General features: G+C 37.8%; 3 protein-coding genes across 4 annotated transcripts; 1 reads left to right on the top strand and 2 right to left on the bottom strand.

The window, feature by feature from the left end:
* Positions 1 to 3,673: 3,673 nt before the first annotated feature.
* On the top strand, positions 3,674 to 6,566 carry LOC137740354 (peptidyl-prolyl cis-trans isomerase CYP38, chloroplastic). Of its 2 annotated transcripts, none has more exons than XM_068480222.2 (7): positions 3,674 to 4,071; positions 4,349 to 4,642; positions 4,737 to 4,936; positions 5,408 to 5,643; positions 5,752 to 5,894; positions 6,030 to 6,101; positions 6,185 to 6,566. In XM_068480222.2, exons 1-7 carry the CDS (start codon positions 3,913 to 3,915, stop codon positions 6,410 to 6,412), a joined length of 1,332 nt encoding a protein of 443 aa, XP_068336323.2. In that variant the 5' UTR covers positions 3,674 to 3,912; the 3' UTR covers positions 6,413 to 6,566. The 2 variants fall into 2 exon arrangements, with proteins under 2 accessions (XP_068336323.2, XP_068336322.2); XM_068480221.2 differs by having other exon boundaries at positions 3,740 to 4,071; positions 4,346 to 4,642.
* Positions 6,567 to 6,586: 20 nt separating this feature from the next.
* Positions 6,587 to 10,804, bottom strand: LOC137740355 (serine/threonine-protein kinase 54-like). The gene is made up of 6 exons (XM_068480224.2): positions 10,195 to 10,804; positions 8,908 to 9,029; positions 8,351 to 8,547; positions 7,994 to 8,168; positions 7,108 to 7,242; positions 6,587 to 7,008 (listed from the first exon to the last, which is right to left on the bottom strand). Exons 1-6 carry the CDS (start codon positions 10,484 to 10,486, stop codon positions 6,802 to 6,804), a joined length of 1,128 nt encoding a protein of 375 aa, XP_068336325.2. The 5' UTR covers positions 10,487 to 10,804; the 3' UTR covers positions 6,587 to 6,801.
* A 2,465-nt stretch (positions 10,805 to 13,269) lies between these two features.
* On the bottom strand, positions 13,270 to 18,202 carry LOC137739639 (uncharacterized). The gene is made up of 19 exons (XM_068479281.2): positions 17,654 to 18,202; positions 17,261 to 17,298; positions 17,153 to 17,175; positions 16,769 to 16,875; positions 16,626 to 16,677; positions 16,461 to 16,545; positions 16,202 to 16,292; positions 15,984 to 16,022; positions 15,810 to 15,877; positions 15,628 to 15,690; positions 15,283 to 15,338; positions 15,128 to 15,201; positions 14,955 to 15,047; positions 14,766 to 14,867; positions 14,587 to 14,667; positions 14,397 to 14,488; positions 14,245 to 14,260; positions 13,790 to 13,900; positions 13,270 to 13,689 (listed from the first exon to the last, which is right to left on the bottom strand). The coding sequence occupies exons 1-19, from the start codon at positions 17,771 to 17,773 to the stop codon at positions 13,582 to 13,584; spliced, it is 1,419 nt and encodes a 472-aa protein (XP_068335382.2). The 5' UTR covers positions 17,774 to 18,202; the 3' UTR covers positions 13,270 to 13,581.
* Positions 18,203 to 18,779: the final 577 nt, after the last annotated feature.

Genomic DNA, 18,779 nt, shown 5'->3' with positions numbered 1-18,779 from the left:
TTTAAAACTTTGAGTTTTAACGATAAGGATAAAATAAAAGGTAAACTAAATAGTACCAGGATTGACTTTTTAGTGTAAAAATGTGATTTTTCGTTAAAGTGAACAGTACCTGAAGCTTTTCGTTAAAGTTCCCATAATTTTATGGTGGAATCCCAACTTTATTTATGGTATTAGAGCAAGGTTGTCGTATGTATGAAACCCCTGACCACATGTGTTTCATGTCACCCGATTTGTGATGTTCAAATATATATAAGAATTGCAGGTTGTCTGGCAACTGCACTTGGAAGAGGGGAACCATCAAACTTCGTATTTATGGGACCCTGCGAGAATCAAAGTTTTGCTTTTTGTAGTGGAAGATAAAGGAAAAATAGAGCCTAGCTACAAAAGTAACAAAGTTACAAAACATAAGAAACTTTAAGTAAATTTTTCTAATTATTTTCTTCTTCCTTTTAATTAAATAATTTCAGTCGACTAATTTGAAAGGTGTAAAGACATCTTTTCAAAAGGATGTTGCATACTCTGCTAGTTTTCGATTATTTTGTCCCGATAAGAATTTGTATCAACCATTGCACATGAAGACCTTATTTGTGAATATTCAACGCCTTGGTTATAATTTTTCTTATAAACGTTATTATTATTCTAAGCTAGACTACGATAAAGGAGAATAATTTGAACTCAGCATACAATAGGTTGAAGAGAAAGATTTTATTCATCAAGACAGTTTACCATTTAGTAATTTTGCTTCCTTAATTATAAGTTAATTATACTGATAATTTAACGAAGGCATTAGCAGATTTTTCACCATAGTTTCAAAATGATTTACAGTGGATAAACTTAAAGACCATTTCAATCGATTTTCATTGTTAGAATCAAATTATAAAGTTATGTCAATCTTAAAGACTATTCTGATTAAACAATGTAAAGGGCAAAAAAAAATGCCTTGATGCACGTTATTTTGGTGCTTACCAAGGTGGTCCATTTGGTATTGGCAGGCAGGAATTTTCCTCTATGTCAACCCCTCATTGGTAGCCTAGCTAGAAAAGAAAACCACAGATATGCATATATTATATGTATTTGGTGAGTTCATATATAGAACATTGACTTAAGCAATCTAGATCAAAGCATGTGATGTGTCATGATAAAATGATGGAGGTGCACATGTGTAAGCATCTTAAGTTTGTCGTAGAAAATAAGCAATATAATATTAATGAAATCGAGAAAATTAAAATGTTCAAGCAATACAACTGATAAAAAATGCAGCTCGAATCTTATAGATTGCAAAGTAGCTTATCATAGGGATATATTTGATAGATATTAAGTTTTTACTTATGCATTTCAAGTTTGAAATTTTATACTTATCTAATTATTGTAATAATTTCAAATTTACTCTCTCACTTTAATAATAAAAAGTTTAAAAAACATAGAGATCTAATTCACATCTAACATTTTTTATTTATTTAAATTTTGATAAATTTAAGATTTGAAATAGTATTGATAGATCATAGATTAGATGAATGTCCACTTTCCATGTGTTGGCCAGTTGTGTGCCAATGGCTTTGTTCTCTAATGTGGGAATATATACGTAGCAAATTCAAATTTAATAATTTAAAAAAAAAAAAAAAAAAAAAAGAATCAAATTGAACAATTAAAATAAAAATAGACACTTCTCATCCTAAGAAGGAATGAGATTCACTTCTCCCCAGAAGATAACAAGTCTTGAGAATCTGTTTCTTTAAGCAAGAAAAATGGTAATTAAACATTTTACAAGTACAATTTTGTCAATCTTTTATTCTCTTCAAGCTATAGCAGCAATAGGGTTTCTGAGTCGGCAACGGAATCAAGGAAACAGCCCCATCATCGTTCACTTTTTCTCCTTTTTCAGTGGACTTAGCTTCCGCCGGCGAGCACATTGCGTATAAAACGTGTCTATCTCTTTTCAAGATTAGGTGCGCATATTCTCCACCTTTATTTAGGGGAAAATACTTTCACGATACAGTGTAACTACTTTCTTCTTACGTGAGATAAGAAGAGATACTGACCCCGGAACTGAGAATAAAAAGTCGTCAAAAGATTCGCAATCTTGCTCTTGAACTTAGTTGAGTCACGAAGATCAAGTTGGATAGATATTATATCAGTTTGATGAACTAAAGATAACTATATATCCACCATTGTGCTTAAGAGACTTTGTCCGTGAGATTAGTATAACTAGGTTCATTTTTTAGGATTAATCTAGAGTATATACCAAGTAGCACCTTCATTTATCATTCAATCTCACACGTTAAAAAAGTATCCATTCTCTCTCTCTCTCTCTCCCTCTCTCTCTCTCTCTCTAGATCTGCTGCATGCAAGGGGAGTGTTGGTGCTTTTGTTGTCCACCCAATTAGTTAAAAGAGACCCTCCCATTTAGTCTCTTACTTCAATTGTAAGGAAAGAGACTAAACGGGAGAGTATCTTTTAACTAGAAGTGGATTAGAACTTTAGGGGAGGTCCAATTGTCCCACAGTGTAATGATATGAAAGAGAGAGAGAGAGAGAGGGAGAGAGAGAGGGGATGGAAAGCAACGAATTCAAAAAAGGAGGAGGGCACCAGGCACCTGAGAAAGAACAATGCTTTTAAGATATGTTTCTGTGCGTGTATGGTGGATAGTGGCCATCAATATTACCCATCATCAACATAAAGTAGAACAAATACAATGCTCCTCTCTCTCTCTCTCTCTATACAAGTACATACTATATGTCACGTCCATTTATCCATCTTCCAAAGCCTTTGTCTTTGCAATCGATGGCTTTGGCGGGTCTCAATATAGAATATGTCTTGTAATTGAGTGTATATAATATCGTCTGTCTTATTGATTGAGTATGAAATAAAAACAAAAGTGTATACAACTCAATGATATCATGGATACTCTCCTTTAGGAGGTAAACTTGTCACACATGTTAATTTTTTGTCATTAATCTTCTTCAATTCATTCGATTCGATGGCTGAAAATTGAGAGATATATGTAAAAAATAAAAATGAGTATGTGAATAGCACTACCACACTGCAATTCAGCTGGTTAATGCATCTGTGAGCAGTCTTACTTTAATGGGCTGAAAGTAGCCCATAAGTGATGGATTGTTGTGCATCTTTGGTATCAACGAACAGTCTCACTTTGATGGGCTGAAGGTTGCATCTATCCAATAGGCCCGCCCATGATGCCACAAAACTCTGGAAATGTTGAAAAGACGGCTCTAAGGCCAGAGGAAGAACCTACTGCGTACGACACCCACTGTATTTCGGTCCGACGCGACTCTTGTTGGTCTCGTTCTAGGTAAGTTAACGTTGGAAAATATTTTTGAAATCAATTCTTAATAAAAGTACAAGTTAATTTTAAAAAAAACGCTTCTTGCAAAAAAAAAAAAGCACATAACTATTTCCTTCACCAACTCATCAAACTTGAGTTTTAGAGGTCGAAACAATACCACGGTCAAAAATCGACAGGCAAGAAACTTGACAAATATGCCCTCTTGTTACCAATTTACCTCGTGAAAAAAGTCTATTAAACAAGTAATTAGATACGTGTACTTTTCAAATATTTTCATCAACACTCCCAAGTGAAAAATCAAGAGTTTCAAGACTCAAAATCCAAGAGTGGAAAGTGTCTTATCCAGAGGGTGAAGACTGAGGATGATGGTGACCCAATCACCATGTGCCACGCTGCCACAAATCTACCATTATTTTGTTATGAGTGAGAGAGAGTAGAGAGGGGGAGAGAGAGAGAGAGAGCGCAACAGAGCAGCAAGTCTGCAGCAAAACCAACCCCAACTCACCAATCACCTTATCCAAACTATTATCCAATCCCCCTCCCTCCCTCCTCTCTCTCTCAGCCTGCTAATGTCAACTAACTAGAATCCTGCAAATTGTCAAACTCCAATGGCAGCCCTCCTCTCCTGCCACTACTCTGCTGCTTCTCCAGCTTCCTCCTCCAAATTCTTCAGCGGCCACCGCACTCCCTTCTCAATTCCCCACAACCACCTTGCAACCCGCCGTTCTTCCCCACGCCCTGTCCAATGCCAGATCCACAACCAACAGGTGCCATTTTTTGTTTAAATTTTCAGCATTTTTATTCAATCAAATTCTTGGCAGTTAATATATTTTTTACAATATTAGAATGTACGAACCGTATAGAATATTGGGTACTTTGTTAAGTTCGAATCTTTTCAGAAATCTGTGACATTTTTCTGCAAAAGTTGATTGTACATAGAACCCATTAAGCATCTTCACTTGTTTATGCAGAAAGGGAAGATCTTTTGCTGAAAAATGTTGATTGTATATAGAATCCACTAAGCATTTTCACTTGTTACAGCAGAAGGGGATGTCATTCTCCATCAAGGAGTGCGCGATTTCGATAGCATTGGCGGTGGGATTAGTAACAGGAGTTCCTGCATTGGATTGGACTAGCAATGCCTTTGCCGCGGCTAATCCAGCGGTGCCTGATGTGTCTGTACTGATCTCTGGACCGCCGATAAAGGACCCGGGGGCATTGCTGAGATACGCTCTGCCTATTGATAATAAAGCTATCAGGGAAGTACAGAAACCGCTTGAAGATATTACTGAGAGTCTCAAGGTAGCTGGGGTCAGAGCACTCGATTCCGTTGAGAGGGTAATTCATGAAACAATTTCTTTCATTGCCTTCATTGTGTTTATGTATGAGGAACTTAGATAGATGGTGACTGAGACTTTGAGTTGGGATGCAGAATTTGAGGCAGGCATCTCGAGCGCTGACGCAGGGGAAGTCTTTAATTGTATCTGGATTAGCTGAATCGAAGAAGGAACACGGAGTTGAATTGCTTGCCAAGCTCGAAGCTGGAATGAGTGAGCTTCAACAGATTGTGGAGGATAGAGATAGAGATGCAGTAGCAGCAAAACAGAAGGAGCTGCTTCAGTATGTCGGGGGGTGAGTATTTCGCAGAAAAATTTACTTGTGCCATGGTGAAGAATTTTGGCTTTGTAATTTCGTTATGTTTAGTTGATCTACATGAACAGAAAACCGCCTCTTATGACATATCAGAGTGGCTGTAAGAAGCTAAAACTGTGCGAGTGTAAGATAGAAAGCAGAGGTATTGAATTCCAAAATGCATTCTTTCTGTCCAAAAAAACTGCAGAGTTGCGGTTGTAGGAATTTTCGTGTTTATGAGTGAGACACTGAGCGATAGAAAGACCATTAGTAAAACTGAGACTCAATCAGCCGGCATTGTTTGCGGCAAATACTAGAAAAAGCACCCGCTATGCCCCCTAGTGTCGATTGAGCTAGAGCTGAAAAGACGTTGAAGTGTGCGAGGATTGTCAGTTATAACATGCGTATCCTCATATATGCCCTTGTCATTGACTGCAGCTGAGATCTTCCTGGGGCATTGGGTTTCTGCAGTGTTGAAGAGGATATGGTGGACGGATTCCCTTACGAAGTGCCTGAAGAATACCAAAGCATGCCTCTGTTGAAGGGGAGAGCGACGGTGGATATGAAGGTCAAGGTTAAGGACAATCCCAGCCTTACTGATTGTGTCTTTCGTATTGTTCTTGATGGTTACAACGCCCCTGTTACTGCCGGGAACTTTGTAGACTTGGTGGAACGACACTTCTACGATGGCATGGAAATCCAAAGAGGTAACATCTCATAGTAAATATGCACTCTTATGTATTTCAAATTTATGTTTACTAGTTCATCTGACCTCAAAACTTAAAATTTCGACTTGCCTTTGCTTTCGCTTGCAGCGGATGGTTTTGTCGTACAAACTGGTGATCCTGAAGGACCTGCAGAGGGTTTCATAGATCCAAGTACAGAGAAAACCAGGACAATACCATTAGAAATCATGGTCGAGGGAGAGAAAGTACCTTTTTATGGAGCAACTTTGGAAGTAAGCTTCTCACACCTCCCTCCCTCTGTTTGTATCCGACGAACGAAAGTACCGGAACTTAATGCAAAAAACCTACTATAATCTGTGTTTGCTTATACTGCGTAGACATTGATTGTGAAATTCGTATTTTGACAGGAGCTCGGGCTGTACAAGACACAAACAAAGCTCCCGTTTAATGCGTTCGGAACAATGGCTATGGCGAGAGATGTAAGATCAACGTCGCGGTTCATCTTTTCTCGTTTGATCGATTCAGAAGTTGAGATTAAATGGTTTTCAAATTTTGTTGGCAGGAATTTGATGACAATTCTGCTTCCAGCCAAGTGTTCTGGCTGCTCAAGGAAAGTGAGCTAACTCCAAGCAATTCCAATATATTGGATGGGAGGTATGCAGTGTTTGGATATGTAACGGAGAACGAGGACTTGTTGGCAGATTTGAAAGTTGGTGATGTTATTGAATCAATCCAAGTAGTTTCTGGCCTGGAAAATCTTGCCAATCCAAGCTACAAGATTGCTGGCTAGGGACCGTTCTGTACTACTTTGTAATTTAATTCCAGGATCCGGCGGTCGCATTCCAGGATCCGGTGGCAACCGTCGTATTGTTTTGAGAGAATTTGTACCATTTGTTTGGAGAATAATGTATTAACTTGGTGTTTTCTATATAAACATTAGACAATCTGGTCCTGTCCTGTCCTGTGCTGTGCTTGGGAAATTAGCATAAAGAAACAAAAGCCTTACAAGTTTATAGTCCAACAAGTAACTGATGTTGCAGAGCACATATTAAACCTACAGCCTCCACACTTTTGTATTCACTTCTCTCAATCTATTCAATTCAATCAAACACAAATTGAATTTCCCGAGCGGACACGGTCCTTTCGCGTCTCTCGCTTGCCCAACGAGGAGCAAATCTTTCAAGGTCCGCGGTACTTTAGGAAACAGAAACAACCCTGCGGCTGATCCCCGGGGATCATACCTCCACCTTTAGATGTGTCAATGGCCTCCAACATGGCCACCACCTCGTCCATCTCAGGCCGCCTGTCAGGGTTAGCGTCCCAACATCGCTTCATCACATTTGCAAGAGCACTTGGGCAACAACGAGGTATCTCTGGCCTCAGATTCTGTAGTTTCATATAGATATATGATTTTTCTTTTAGCATACAACTTTGACGTAATAATTTATCTCGTGGATTCTAAGAAATCTTATGGATTTTATCTACCTGGCGGACAACGGCTGATGTCACTTCCGAGAAGCTGAGATCAGGATACGGCATGTCACAACAGTATATTTCCCACAAGCAGATGCCGAAACTGTACACATCACATTTTCTGTTATACGGGTGGCCATTTAGAACCTGTTCCATCCCGCCATTGACAAAAAGTCAGACACAGAAATACAGAAATATTGAGGAAATAGCAGGAAACCACATAATCTTATGATCTACAAGCAACTCGTTGACCATAAACAGATGTTCAATAACAGAAACGAGCAGCATCGGACTAAATAAAGCAACTCGTCATTTTTTGTTCATATGAAGATCCATTATATTGGTGTCATGTATAGGTTTGCTGTCCATCACGGCACAGCCAAATAGTGGGAACATCACTGAGATATGTTATGGCACTCCGGGTCCATCTGCAGTGTTGGAAATATTTGAGGCAAAATCATGACGTATAGATGCACATCTTTCTCTATAAGAAATCTACAAAGACCATCACATTTTTTGGAATGAAATTTCTATTTTGAGAACATATTTTCCAACACATAACTATTTTTGCTTATTTACTGATGTAACCTACTGAAGCGGAGTTTCCATCAGGAATTATTTTGTCGGGATATACAAAACATTACAAATGCATCCAAATACAGCATATTAATAACACAATCTAGAGAGAGAAACATCCCATTCTTTATAGGGAAAATTCTTGCACGTGTCAGTTCGAACTTCGAACAAAACCCAGCAAGGTAAACAACATGACAGCCTTCTATGATTAACCGACAGGGAGAACTCTGCAGCCTGAAGGCTACAAACCCACACAAGGTTGCATGCATGCAAATAAGGTGCATTACTAAAGATTTAAATTAAAGTTAATCAAAGGGTATACCTCTGGAGCCATGTAACCGAGGGTTCCAGTTTCCCCAGTCATTTCATTAGGATTTGAAGCCTCAACACGAGCAACCCCAAAGTCGGCTATTTTTACAGCTCGTGTCTTGTCCAGAAGCATGTTTTCTGTTTTAACATCTCTGTGAACAATCTTCTTCGAATGAAGATAGCACAAACTACAAAAAATACAGAGAATGGCAGTTCAATCCTCACATTAAAGAAATACAAAAACTCTGCACGTTCAAAGAACAAGTTCAATATATAGCAACTAACATGTCTTCTTGGAAGTTGAAAAGGTTTAAATATATCAAAGATCCAAAGAATAAAATAAAATAAAGATGGAGTGCGCGAATATGACCCTCGTGCAAGATCCAATGCCAGTTGGACAACTAGTTTGAACGTCAGCTTCCTTCTGCGGTTCTTTATGAGGTAAGATTTCAGTGCACCGCCAGGACAATATTCGACAACAACACAACAAACATTACTTGGCATGCCAACTTGGCCATTATCTGCTTGTATGTGTAGCTCCGATGATCCCATTGTAGCCCCTATAAACTGCAAAGAAGGATTTGGCAAGAATAAGTTATACGGTGTTGACGTAAGCAAACCAATTCATATAACAATAAGACTCCAACTGGATCAAGTTTGTGGGTGCTCCACGCCATACTGAATCAGGCCAAGAAAAAAGCGACATTGCATCTTGAGAACCGACATCCACTTTAAAGTTAATTTTGTTTCGACACAGCTATCTTGTATTTATGTTGAATTCCAACACTACAGTAAATTCTGTAGATACATGATTCTAACTAAGAGGTTAAAGAAGACAACGTATGAGAATGTTTCACTTATGCTTTTCCATTTGAAACGTTATATGAAAGCTCATAACATACAATAGTGAAGACATCGAAATGTTACCTTGGTTACATTAGGGTGCTCAAGCTTATGCCAGACAGCAACTTCTTGAGTAAAAGCTGCTCTTAGTGAAGCTATTTCAGCATCTGATCTATGCCCCTCTTCTCCCCAATCTAGAAGTTTAACTGGACATTGGAAAAAGAGGGAAAGGTAAGAGTTAACGTACAGGTATTTCTATGATTCAGGTTAAATTACACAAACAGATCAATGAAGGTTCTCTCGATCCTAAACAGCCACGTCAACAGTTTAATAAATACAAAACGTCAAACATAATGAGACAATTATCATATAAAGTATCTCCTACTGATCCAAGCCTAATTATGGTCTTCACCATAGATTAATTTGGACTATTTCCATTTCTTGGTTGAATTACTTTGAACGAGAGTCTCACGAATGCTAAGATGACAACTCATCTGGCAGATTAGTAGCTAGCCAGTTTTGAGTCAATAATCTTCCTATGCACAGCTTGTGTCTCCAAGTGAGAAGTTAAAAAAGTGCATATCTTTATTAAATTAAGATGCAAGGGTTCTTTTTAATAGGAAAAAAGTGCAATTACTACAGCTAACTACCAGCTGCTCTCCCAATCCGTGAATCACGGACATTGTGCTGCAAGGGTCTATCACAAGCCCCTCTAATTACTAACAAAAATGCATAAGAGACACTTCCCCTCTGCTGTAGCTAATCAGATTCAGGATATTAAGAATAAGAACAACAACAAAAAATCAGAAGCCTTCAAGAAATCCCCGTGCGCATTGGAAAATAACGGTGAGATTCAAGGAACTAGCTTAAGAAAAAGTTGCGGAGAAGCCTGAAACTTCTATGACACCATTGAGATGGAGACAAAACGAGCAAGTTCAGGTGCTTCTCAAACAAAGCACTGTGCTTCCAAAAGCACTTCCATTTCATTTATGAGCCAAAAACCAATAGGTTTTTAATTCATTGCATTCAAAAGGCTAGCTTGACATTGTTAAAAATTTCATTGGCCCTCAAACCCGAAAGACTCGATCTCAATCAGTCATACATATAAACAAACTAAAACATCCTGCGTTAAATACAAACCAATATAAACGTCACTATATTTTTCTACACACAGAAAACTTCAAAACAATGGCGTCCATGACGTCCAAAGAAGCAATCTCACACATGCATGTATATATCGAAAGGATGAGTTTGTCCAGGAAATATCAAATTTTTATGAACGGGTATTGATTTTCATCAAATGGGCACAATCAGAACCCAAACAAAATATAAAAATTCCAATAAAAAAGAAGTGTGGCGAAAGAGCGGTACCGGCGACGTCTTGGCCGTCGTAAATGCCACGGTGAACCGCGCCGAAAGTGCCACGAGCTATAGCGCCCTTGACGACGAGCTTGGAGGGATCAATCTCCCACTCTTGCCTTCTGGGAGTGTTACTCCTCGACGCCGCCACTGCCTCTTCGTCGTCCTCCCGCTTCTTGTTCTTCTCCATCGTCCATGCCCTGCTGAGGTGCCGCTGCAGCTGGTCGTCCAAGCTCTTCAGATCTATCTGATCCGCCCTCAAATACCCGCCTCCGCCTCCTTCGCCGTCGCTCTTCTCCTTCATTTTTTTTCACAGTTTGGTGTCAGAAAGTGAAGAAAGCTCGCTGCTTTTGGGGTAGTCAGTCAGTCACTGTATCGAAAGTTGTCCGCCTCTTGTGAGGATGTTGCGGAAGGTGGAGGAGGAGAAGGGTTATAAATGGTGTCACCAAGATCAAGCAGTAGTAGTGTTACTCTGTTGCTTCTCTCGCCATCATCCATGTGGGCACATGGATTTTGCCTGAGGACGACGTGTGTTTCTGACCCACCTCACTCTCTCTCTCTCTCTCTCTCTCTCTCTCTCTCTCTCCACTCTCTTTTCTTCTAATGCTCTGTGTCCTTCATCATAATGCATCATTTACCTCATCTTCTATAAAGATGTGATTTTTGGTAAATTGTCGATGGGGATGTCTGACTATGACAACTCTCATATTTTATGGACGAGCGTAAGTTTAGGTGAGTTTTGGGTAAAATTAAAAAGAAACACTTAAGTTCTTCCGTTTTGGTGAAAGATGTCATACAGATTACATGGTCAAGTTATTAAACGCAAGATTTTCTCTTATCTTATCTCAAAAATATCGATTATGATATATCTTGTTCTTGAGAGATTCCTAAATATAATCGCATACGTGTTTAGAGCTGTTTATAAAGGAAATATATCTCCAGCTACACATCAAACTCTCTCCCAAACCATGCCATAATCTGTGGATTTATGTGCAAGTTTTATTAGTAAGTGAATACTAATTTGGTTTATAAAAGCATGTTTAGGTGATTATTCTTAAATAGTGTGGTTTAGTATTCTTCTTATACTTGATAGCATTTTTTGTTATTTTTCAGTATGCTGGGAACACGGTCCAGTACACTTAGTATCATAATTCAAGTATCTAACCACTTATATTATGATACTTGTTGTACCATGCCCTGATCTTGATACACTGAAAAATTCCTATTTGGTTAAAATTGTACATCATAGGCTAAGCCAAAGACAGAAAAACACATTTTAAAGGCATATGGTGCTTAAGCCAAAAGACATATGGAAAAGGCATATGGTGCCCTAATAATCCCCACCATACAACCATCAATTCCTTTGTTTGTTTTGCTTCTCCATTTATACAAAAAAAGGGTATGGTCTTGTGGTGGGAGTGTGGAATCCCAAATTAAATTATTACCTCTCAAATTTGGTTAGGGTTGGCAAAGATTTTATATATAAAGATAGGGTTTTTTTGTTAGAGTGGAAGAAAAGAGGATTTGGGTTGTGTGGTCCAGACTCCAGGCAATGTCTATGCCAAATTGAGGATGTTCTGTTGCATGGTTGGGAACATATTTGGTTCATATATGGAAGGTTTGGTTTCTCAATTTTGTTTTGGTCAAGGCTTTGGTTTATCATTGAGAGTACTTTGAATCATGACAAAAAATAAAGGGCCTTTAGCAATAGTGGACATTATCATGTTAGAATTTGACCTAATGAGATAATGAGCAACTTATTATTCGTTCTCAAGCAGAATGTTACGATCAGTTGTTAACGTGTACAAATTAATTTAGTTGTCTCTATTTTGTAGAACGACAAGCGTGAATGATCTTGATTAACCCAATTAGTCCTAGAATTACTTTGTTCTCAAACTACACCCACTCCCCTCTTTTTGGTCCAACCCTCCGTGCTTGTTAGTAGGTATGTCTAACCACGTTATTTGTAAAGCATCTATTATGTTGGTCTCATCCAGCTTCACACGGTCTCATTCAGTATGAGAGCTACCCTACCAAATATCTTCTCTAATAAGACAACCATGCACTCAACGAAGAATTCTTAAACTTTATTAACCTTGGTTATCAACAATTTTTCTTTAGGACAATAGCAGCAGATAATGTGCCCTGATAACCAGAAAAATTGGATTATTAGGGCATATTTGTTAAAAAAAAAAGTAGAATAGTAGCAGATTACCAGGTGAAAAGACCTTATCTTTGGCTCAATAAAAACAAAACGGTAATTTCGGAGTTAGCTTTTCCCATGAACATCAACACAATACATGTGACAGCCTTCACTTTTTGACTTAATTGGGCAACAAAAGCAGCAGAGACTGGTATTTTAGTCGGTCAAGGGGTTCACGGGAGGAGACAGACTCCTTGGATACTAAGAGAAAAGGCCCGTGATATTCAAGCACCCTGCCGACCAAAGGTTCCATCCCAACCCTAAAATGTTCAGATTTTTCTCTGCATTTAAACAACGGCGGGCATGTTTTTTTATCGAATTTTAATGAGAAACTTCCGGTACTGTTTATTTTAATGAAAAATCATATTTTCACACTAAAAAATCAACCATGGTAGTATTCACTTTATCCTTTATTTTGTTATTGTCATTAAAACTTAAAGTTTTCAAGCCAAATTCATTAATTTTCTTGTTTTTTTTTTTGGGTAGTATTATTCACACACCCCTTTTTACCTCTCACACGCCCTTGTTAAACTTTATCCGTTGATCTTCTTCAGTTCATTCAATCCGACGGTCAAAAATTAAGAACGGTGCGTGAGAGGTAAAAATAGATGTATGGATAGCACCACCCCTTTTTTTTTTTGTCAAACGATAGATTTTCTTAGATTAACCACCAACGGAATTTGAATCCACACTGTCATGTAAGGACTCAACACCTATCCACCACTATGGAAAATGGCCACTTGCCACCGGTGGGCATGTTTGGAAATGCATCTATAGGGGCTATAAGTGTTTTCTGACTATGATTGCTATAAGCACCTAATAAAAGCACTTCTAACAAAAACACTTACGAACAAAAGTGCTTCTAACATAAGAAGTCCCAAACAGACCCTAAATCATTCCCGTGACATAAATACTTCAGAAAGATATAATTATATGATTATAATACACTTCATGCCGACCATCAACACATTTGTCAAAAAGGAGAACTTAGACCTAACACCTTTTAGAAGCTTACAGCTGAGGCCGTTTCACTAATACAAGTGAATGGTATACAAAAGTTGCACCTTGTAGTGTGGTATATTCCCAGTCGACTAATAGATAACGGCCATACCTATACAAAAAATATCCAAATTGATCCAAGTCTGAATTCCGGCTTACTAGATAACGGCGTAATCATATAAATGGCGGCACCTCCATCATGCTAAGATACGACGCTTCTTTTTCTCTGGTGTTGCATGTATCTGTGCCTTGATCCCGTATGTTTTTAGCTGAAAGTTCTCAAAAGCCTCAGAGATTGCTCCGACCTGTACATTGTGTTGGAGAATATGAATATGTTTAGTCAAAGACGGTAAGGGAGAAGATAAAGCCAGTGATCAAACTGTGGTAATGTTTAATTTGACAGACCAGCTCAGGCTTTTTGGAGTACACACGCACTATCATATCTTGATATGATGTCGGCAGCAAGTGACTAATACGATCATCGCGTATGGTGAATTTTTCATGACTATCGTAATCCTGAACAGATACATCAAACTTGTTTTCAGTGACGCACCAAAGACCAACCATAGAAAAGAACTGAATTTTCACCCATCTGCATCCTACAGCTATCACTTGTTTATTAACACACAAATTTTGGTTCTTCCTGACTAGGTAAAGATGTGTCATTTAACAAGTTTCAATTCCACAAGTCTGAAATAGTCTACATTCCTTTCATTTTCAACGAGTCTCAAATTGTTTCTCTTTTCGTTTCATTTCTATCGGCTCTCCGATATCAAAATTAATGACTATTTCATCTGAATTATGTATCCATATAAAAGGTTTAGATACAAAAGACTACTGCATGGGTTTAAGAGACGTACCTGGAAAAAGCTTATACTGGAAGAGGTACGTGCATTAATAAGAGAAAAAAGGGTCATTTGATGCTTAATAACAGTTGCACCGAAATATAGAACCAATGGCCTTTTAAAGGACATTCTCATCAAACCAAAAAAAGGAGAGCATCCTCAAGTACCTTTCAAGAGGATTATGTCTCCCACGAGTCAAATCAATCCTGACGTTGCTAACAGCAACATCCTCCTCTTTCAATGTCACTCCTCCATTTTTCTGTGAAAAAAGTAACATGGCGTTAGGAGTGAGACAATTTTTAGCAATGAAGAGACACACACGCATGCACTGAAATGGAAAGGACTGGTTGTTGCAACCTGAGAACAAACAATATCTTGAGCGGTGACATTTTTGAAATGCTCCATTTTTTCCTTGGGTACAGAATACTCGTTGCAAAACTGCCACCAAACATTATCAAACCACAATAGAGACCCATAAGTAAACTTTCTCAAATTATTCACGGAGTTCAGAAAAGTAGTGACCAGCAAAAACTTACCTGGTAAAGATTTCTCCTCCTAATGCGTAGGATTAAGTCCCTAGCTTCCTTTAGTTCTTTGTTTGGAGCTGTCTCAATAGTTCTAATTATGGTGTCATCTAACTGCATTTGAATCATTTCAAGCATAGCATTCTAAGAATCAGGGCAATAATAAAAACGAAATAAAATGTAGTAAAATGCTCCTGATACCTTCCAGTATTGAGAGGGATCCTCAATGCATGACGCAATGTCAAGAAAATCATTTGCTTTCACTAGGGCATCAACCACCATAAGCTCTATGGCCTACAAAAGTAGTTCTTTGTCAGATTCAAAAACTGAACTCAACTGTACTGGGGATGCTCAAGAAACTATTTAGTCTATACCTTTACTTTCGGATGTGTATAAACTGTTCGATACAAATCAGCACGGGTAGCAAATAACTTGTGGACGGTAAGATCTAGAAATTTAGGCAACCATTAGCATGTAGAAACCAAAAATACAAAACTAATCTGATAAATGAATTTGACAAAATACTAACAATCTTTGGCACGATAGCATATTTCATCATCCAGAACCCGCATTGTCTCCATTAATCTGCAAGAGGGGGAAAAAATATGATCATAGAACAGATCACCAATGTATCACCCATGTATTCATCTTTCCTTCACTTGATAAGCAGCCGTAAAATGAATTTGGTTCAGCTTAGTTCCTAGTAAAGTAGTCCTACTTGAAAGGTCTTAGCTAGTTTTTCTAGTTGGTGGATTTCTTATCCGCTTCTAATTCCTTCTATTATTTTAATAAAATGCTATTGTTTCTTTAAAAAAAAAAAAGACGAAAAGAATAATAAGATGCATCAAAGTGAACTTTAAGATCAGAAAGAAACCTTTGATACTCAAAGTTCAATCCCAGCCCACAATTGCGGCAGTCACGAAGAATATAATCAAACCTATTAATGATAAACATCTCCATAGCATTAGATTCCAGTATGAAAGTTACATAAACATGCATTAAAATGAAGTACGAATGAGTAATACCACATCAAAAAAAAACTTGAGTCTCACTTACTTGTCCACATCAATTCCATTACGGCCATTTGCAACAATTTCATACAAAAAAGGCTTCTCTCTTGAGCTCTAATAAAAGTTTAAAAGAACATAGAGAAAGGTCGGGTCAAATAAAATGACAACAAAATCTAAAATACATAAATATTATACTAATGCTGATTTTGAAGAATCTTACCTTAGGCACTGCAAATTCAGAGCTGGCCAGTATCATCTCCTGTCAACCAGGAAATTTTTTTATCAACAATGGGAACAGAAAACCTAATTTATATCCTTGCCGTAACTTGAGTACTGTTTAAATTTCATTGTGTAATAAAGTCTGGAGCTGGCTAGAGAGAGAACTTCAAATAATATAATGCATCTGTAATAAGTCCTATCGGGCAATAGATTACTAACCTTAACTCTTTTAACCATCTCAGAGTCGATCTCAATATGATGCTGATTAACAATGTGGTCAACCATCTTCACTGACATGTCTTCATGTGACCTAATACACAGAATTTTCACTATATCAAGGAGACAAACTTCTAAAGCATACATTCCCAGTATAGGGTTTTTTTTTTTTTCCTTTCTAACTCTTTTCGTGATGGGAAACAAAATCTCATAGAGCGGGCATTCAACCATAAACGAAAGTGTAAATGGATGTAAAACATACCAATGGGAACCACTCCGAACCTGGGGAAGAAATTCACGTTCAAACAAGTGACTGAAAGGCCCATGGCCAACATCATGCAGAAGTCCTGTAAATTAAACGATATATATTTTTTTTTAATCAGATGACACAATGAAGGGACAATACGCTAGAAACAACTAAAATCACCTGCAATTTTTACTGTCTGGAGATCAAAGCGGTCAATATCCAGCTCCAAACCCTGTAAGGATGCAAGCATATATGAAAATGACGAATCTTTGACATTATATGTAATTACCAGTCCTCAATGATATTAGACTACAGATTTCTACCTGATAATTTTTAAGCCTCTGAGCAGCTTCACCGGCAAGCCAATAGACACCAAGTGAATGCTCAAACCTGGAATGTGTAGCCCCTGGATAAACCATGTGTGCCACTCCTGAAACGTCGACACAATGACATACAGAACTTCAATTACACAAAGCCAACACTCCAAAACGTTACTCAATACGAGAACAATTAAAACATATCACATTCTAATAAAAAAATTTCTGAAGCCACATCCACATTGAATCGTGCATCTTAAGCAAAAACTAAAATAAAACCTTGGATTGCAAAACTGTCCACGGATATCAACTACTTCAACGTTTTACAATGAAAAGGTTTAAACTCATTGTTAAAGAATATACTATAATCGAACGGTGCACAAAACTCACCGAGTTGTTTCAACTCCCGAAGCCTGAAATGCCATGAAATCATTAAATTCACAGCAAACAACAAACACATATTTGATTCGACTTAATACTACACAAATTCCAACTTACCTCTGAAATTCCTCGGTATCGATGAACTTCAACGAAAGCTGCAACCATAAAAAACACAGTAAAAACACTTCATTCAACATAAATTTCAGAACTTTAACAACAATGCGTCAATGCCAAATCAAAATTACCCCTTTTCCATCCATAACTCAAAAAAACAGTAAACAATTACCCATTTTCCATACAAAATACGGTAAAAAACACTTGGCCATTCATAAATTTCAAAACTTTAACAACAATGGCAAACAAAAATTACTCCTTTTCAATTTACAAGTCAAAAAATCATAAACCCATTAGTTGTAAACGAAAATACAACCGCATGCGCCAAAAAAGGTACAAAATTTACTAGCAAAAGGCACAGTAAAAAAACTCAATGGGGGCATCAGAGAGAGTTACCGCGTCGAGGTAAATGTTGCCATGGACACTGTCGTGCACGTGCTTCGAGAGACGGAAGTCTTGGGAGGAGGCGAAGCTGCACATCGGCGAAAAAACGCGGTCGTTGTTGTACGCCCCCATTGCTTGCAGTAGCAGTGATGGATTTCGCAGACACAGAAATCGGCGCGGAAGTAGAGAAATAAGGTCGGAGATAAAAGAAAGAAACGTACTTTACAGTTAATCACATCCGATTAGCGATTAAGACGAGATAATTACAAACTTAAATTCCGAAAAATTAGGGCAGGGATATGGAGAGACAAAAACGAGAGCGGAACAAGACGAGGGCGGGTGGGGAGTGGCCAAGTAAGTGGGAGGGTGTGGTGCCGCCAAATTCTCACACTTGTTTATTAATGCCGGATGAAGAGTGTTTTTCGTCTTTGTGTTTCTTTAATTTTTAATTCTAGGGCTAGTTTGGTTTGCGGTGAATCATTGAGTTGGGGGCTCGAATTCATTGGGGGAGCAATTTACATGGACCGAAATGTAAAGTGATATTCGTAGTGGGCGACAGTCGGTAGTTAATCTATTAACTCGATTATAAATAGAAAGACTTTGTCGAACTGTACAACTTTGACGGTGTTAGTTGAAATTAGAGGCTAATGCGTTTAGTGATGTTTAAAATATTTATATAGGTGGTAATATCGATATACAAATTTACAGAAATACTGATAGATGTATTGACATCAATAACAATATCAATTACCATAGACGGAAAATATGAAATTTTGTAATGGAAAAGGTATATCAACTTATTCAGATTTAGTCGAAATTAGAGAAAAATTTCTCAATAAAAAATCAAATGTTTGAAATTTGCCAGCAAAATTTATGTAATGAATTGGTAAGAATCTTCGATATTCATTGATTTCTTTAAATTGAATATTTCAAAAAACAAAAAAAAAATTAATTTTGTGAATATTTTAAACACTGAATGGTCGTCCATCCCTAATGAAACTATGCAATTTGGCCCAATCTTAGATATGAAGAAAGATGAGACTGATGGGCCTTTTCCATGGGCTCAGACCATACTTCTTAACAGGCTGCACTCAAAATCTCTACTAATTAATAAAACACTTATTGTCAATCAAAATTC

This window comes from Pyrus communis, chromosome 9, assembly GCF_041283825.1.
Source record: "Pyrus communis isolate YQ-2024b chromosome 9, ASM4128382v1, whole genome shotgun sequence".
Taxonomy (NCBI): Eukaryota; Viridiplantae; Streptophyta; class Magnoliopsida; order Rosales; family Rosaceae; genus Pyrus; species Pyrus communis.
The sequence above is the reverse complement of the archived record's forward strand: the minus strand, read 5'-3'. Positions and strand labels throughout refer to the sequence as shown.

Bases quoted from the DNA above. Each gene is read 5' to 3' on its own strand.
- LOC137740354 (XM_068480221.2), top strand. From the start codon at position 3,913: ATGGCAGCCCTCCTCTCCTGCCACTACTCTGCTGCTTCTCCAGCTTCC. The intron at 4,072-4,345 runs GTGCCATTTTTT...CACTTGTTACAG, and splicing joins GCCAGATCCACAACCAACAG to CAGAAGGGGATGTCATTCTC. The intron at 6,102-6,184 runs GTAAGATCAACG...TTTTGTTGGCAG, and splicing joins CAATGGCTATGGCGAGAGAT to GAATTTGATGACAATTCTGC.
- LOC137740355 (XM_068480224.2), bottom strand. From the start codon at position 10,486: ATGAAGGAGAAGAGCGACGGCGAAGGAGGCGGAGGCGGGTATTTGAGG. The intron at 9,030-10,194 runs GTACCGCTCTTT...TCCAATGTCCAG, and splicing joins CGACGGCCAAGACGTCGCCG to TTAAACTTCTAGATTGGGGA. The intron at 7,243-7,993 runs GTATACCCTTTG...GGGATGGAACAG, and splicing joins TCGGTTACATGGCTCCAGAG to GTTCTAAATGGCCACCCGTA.
- LOC137739639 (XM_068479281.2), bottom strand. From the start codon at position 17,773: ATGGGGGCGTACAACAACGACCGCGTTTTTTCGCCGATGTGCAGCTTC. The intron at 16,023-16,201 runs GTTAGTAATCTA...CCTGGTTGACAG, and splicing joins AGATGGTTAAAAGAGTTAAG to GAGATGATACTGGCCAGCTC. The intron at 14,489-14,586 runs GTTGCAACAACC...CTTTTTTCACAG, and splicing joins AAGATATTGTTTGTTCTCAG to AAAAATGGAGGAGTGACATT.